Genomic DNA, 3,885 nt, shown 5'->3' with positions numbered 1-3,885 from the left:
ATGTTGCTTTAATAAAATACTGCACATGTATGTTTTTCTTTTTAAAGATATCATGACCAGGATGGTTGGTGTAAATGGCAAAAGATGGCATACAATACAATTAGTAGCAAAACAGAAATTCTCAAATAAATAGACTTTAGCATTTTTAACCCCCACCCCCCACCCCAGGACTTATTTTTTTGCAAATCTTGTGACACTGGAGAAGAAGTAAGAAAGAGTTGGATTTTCCTCAAAGAACACGCTCTTGTTTGGCTTGGAAGATAGAAGGGGGTCATATATACTTTCCAGGAATCAAAAAGAATATTGGAGTGACCTTCTGGAAAGAAGAATCTTGACCCTCTGCTTGCCCCTTTGTCAAGATTTCAGAACTTCAACCACACACACACACACACACACACACACACACACACACTCTCAACCATCACCACTGAGTTGCCCACGGGACATCTGATGGTTCAGCCAGGCAAGCGTGCAGTCAGTGAAAAATCCTGGGGGGAGCAGAGCTGGACGGAGGAGGAAGATCAAATATGATAGAGAAATTGTCCCTGAATGGTCTAATCTAGAGCAGCATCTAGGTCATGACTGCCATCCAAAATCCAGATAAACACAATGACCACAGAATAATAAAAGTAAGAAAGTAAGAAAGGACCACCTATTATTAGTGTCATTCTTATTACCCACCTGCTCATTATACTTTAAATTGATGCTACCTTATTGATAGTGCTTTCCCCAAAGATTCAAATATAATTAAAGCCATTTAAATATTGTTTGGCACAGAGTTTTCATATTTAGAATACTGAAAATTTCCCTTCATCCTGCCTTCTTTCCCTATCGATCCCATGACTCCTTGTCCTTTCTTTGGTCAGGGTGAGCACAGCTATAAAATTCCCCATTGGAATCCTCTATTCTGGGGCCGTGAACTGGTTCTACCTGGAAGTCTTGTGTATCTGACAGAAAAATTAGTCTTCTGGAAAAGCTCTGCAACTGACACAACTTTTAACAGTCAAAACTCTCTCAAGTAGCTTTTTTTTTAAACACACACACACATACACACACACACACAAACTCAAAACGTCTCCCAGTAGAATTCCAGGAAGGTGATCACGTGAGTGGACTCCAGCATCTCTGACTTCCAAATGTACTGGCAGAGAATCTTAGACCCCTTCATTCTCTGGCACAAGTCACTGACTGTAAATACTGAAGACTCTGCATCCCTTACAAAGACTTCTTATCTGGCTGGCCAAAGACCCTGGAGAGGCAGTAAGGGATGAGACTGGCAGATGCCAGCGGCACCGCTGCACTCTTGCAGAAGGACAGTGCGTAGAAGATCATCTCAATTTGGGAGGGGGGCTTCAAAGAGTCAAAGAGGTGCAGGAAGACCAGGGAGGCCAGGATGCAACAGAGGCGGAAGGGGAGCCACTTGCTGTGTTTGCCCTTGCAACTCTCCTTGTACATGCTGGAGTTGACAGCCAGGCCCAGGCCAAAGAGGGTGCCCATGTTCCTGAAGAGACTGGCAAAGGGTGTGCTGTCAATGAGGACCCACTCGGGCCTTTCACACCATCTCTTGGCTTTCTCCAGAGTCCACAGGAGGTCCACATCCAGCGCCTTTAGCAGCAAGTAAAAGCCAATGGCAAAGCTGAACAGGAAGAAGGTAATGAAAGAATATGTCTTGAGACTGGCATTGTAGATGCTCTGGATGTGGCGGAAGGTTTCAGCAACAGCGATGCCTGTGTGGAAAAAAGAATGACGTGTCATTCTGGACCTTCAGCTAGAAGTGAGTTTGCAGTAACAGAAGACATGCCATTCACTCTTCTTGCTATTATAGAATTACTACAATTATGAAGTCAGAGGTAACCTGGTTTATTCCCATGTATGACTTCAGTCTGTCCTCAACCTTAAACTCTAAGATAGAAGGTCATGTCTTCTCATCACCTGTGCATTTCCTGAAGGGGTGGGAGGTCCTCCTATATCTACTTAAATACCACGAGGGGTGAACAGTTGATGCCTATTTTCTCATCCCATTGCCTTGAGTCAGAACCAACTTAGAGCTGGCTCTCAGTGGGGTTTGAAGGAGAAGATGACACATCATTTTCCTGAGCAGCCTCGAATGGATTGGATCCATCAGGGAGCACAGCTCCCCATGGACTCCACCACAAGAGCCCCCTTTATGTCTGTTGGGCAGCCCATTTAATTTTAAATGGATTTTGTTGTTTAATAGTTCTTCCGTATGCTGGGCTGAAATCTGCTGCCACATCTTACATGCCATTTATTGGCCTAAGTTCTCTCTGCAGAAGTTAATGATAAGTGGCCCATTTTGGTCCATCTCTCACGTGTTTGATGATAGACATTCCTGTCACTAATTTCAACTTTCAACCTTCCCCACGAGGTGACTTTCAAAAATACCCAGCGCTATATAAGCTATTGCAGCTCAAGGAGGCCTTCTGTAAGTCTTTATGAGAGGAGGCAACACATATCGCCCCCAGTGGTACAGTAGGTGGATTCAAACTGCTGACTTATCAGTTAGCAGCTCTACACATTCAGTTCTGTGCTGCCAGGGCTCCTTGACACGGCTTCCAGATTCTTCTTACAAACCAGACCCATTGCCATGAAGTCTATTCTGACTCATAGAAATCCCATAGGATTTCCAAGTTTGCTTCTCAGAAGAAAGATGGACCATCTTCTCCTGTGCATTTTACAGCCTCTGAAAACTCACTGAAGGATCAGCTGTGCTTCCAACTTGATGGCACATGAAAACAACAACCACAATCCTTACAGAAGCAGATTGTCATCTCTTTCTCATGGTGAATTCGAACTGTAGACTTTTCTGTTAGCAGTCAACCGTTTAGTCACTGGGCCGCTAAGGCTTCTTCACACCTAAGACTAAATGCAGGATTATTTTTGTGAACTCCACGAGACTATTTTCTCCCTTGTCTCAACATTCTTCTTTGAACGCTTCTTGATCTCCATGGAAAGCAAATCCATCATTCCCCTGAAGTCATATATTTCTGGGCATCTCCCAAAATTGAGAAACTGTTTCTTACACTTAAGTCATTTCTTTGCCCTAATTACTGTATCTAAGAAAACACTGACATTCAAGACTTTGAATTCATAAAGAGATCAACTGTAGGTTTGCAAATGAATGTATTTTCTGGGACAAAAGTTTACCTAGGATGTTTGTATTATGTTGTTAACTTTGGTAGATAACCTTACAACTAAATTGGAGGCTACTTGCAGTGGAAAATCAGTAAAAAAGGAAAAGATGTAGAAAGCTTAGATTTGCAAGTTAAATTCAGTTGTGTAAATTAATTAGATGCATTATATATTTGAGGATATACTTATGCAAATTTGGCCACATCTGTAAAAAATGAATTGTTTCAAATAGTGGTCCCTTGGCTTTCAATCTACTGAAAAGCTAACAGCATTGATTATGTGAAAAAAAGACGACCAAAACCATGACTGGAATACTGGGATTTTGCCCCTAGGGAGAAGCAGGAGGGTGGGGAGAAGAGTTGGAGCAGGGAATACCTGATAAAACTCCAGCCACAACTTGATGGGGAAAGTGAGCCGCAAGGTAGATTCGTGACAGACAGACGTTCAGCTGTACGGCCCAGAATCCCAACCACAAAATGACGTTCAAACACCTGCAGCAGAAATCACAACCGTCACAGAACCTAGATATAGGAACTTCAGCAGAGAAAACAGCCTTCACAGGAATATGGAGCCAGGCTACCTTAGACTCCCTTCTGAAAAATTTTTGGTAAAGCTCACAGATCCAAAGCTCAAAGATAGTCTGTGGCTAAAAGTGATGGAGTCTTGTGCCTTGTGTACAGACATCCCTCAGGTATTGCAAGTCTAGTTCCAGACCACCTCATACAATATATATAT

General features: G+C 42.8%; 1 protein-coding gene across 1 annotated transcript in view; it reads right to left on the bottom strand.

Moving 5' to 3' along the window:
- Positions 1–1,215: 1,215 nt before the first annotated feature.
- Positions 1,216–3,885, bottom strand: part of G6PC (glucose-6-phosphatase, catalytic subunit) — a 7,144-nt gene continuing 4,474 nt past the window's right edge. The window contains exons 4-5 of the mRNA XM_006901690.1: positions 3,526–3,641; positions 1,216–1,727 (exon numbers count right to left, since the gene is read on the bottom strand). Coding sequence (XP_006901752.1) covers positions 1,216–1,727; positions 3,526–3,641 — 628 coding nt within the window. The remainder of the gene's footprint in view (positions 1,728–3,525; positions 3,642–3,885) is intronic.

The sequence above is a fragment of the Elephantulus edwardii genome, unplaced genomic scaffold (genome assembly GCF_000299155.1).
Source record: "Elephantulus edwardii isolate Elephantulus edwardi_28Jun2011 unplaced genomic scaffold, EleEdw1.0 scaffold00340, whole genome shotgun sequence".
Taxonomy (NCBI): domain Eukaryota; kingdom Metazoa; phylum Chordata; class Mammalia; order Macroscelidea; family Macroscelididae; genus Elephantulus; species Elephantulus edwardii.
Note: the sequence above shows the minus strand (reverse complement) of the source record. Positions and strands in the feature narration are given on the sequence as shown.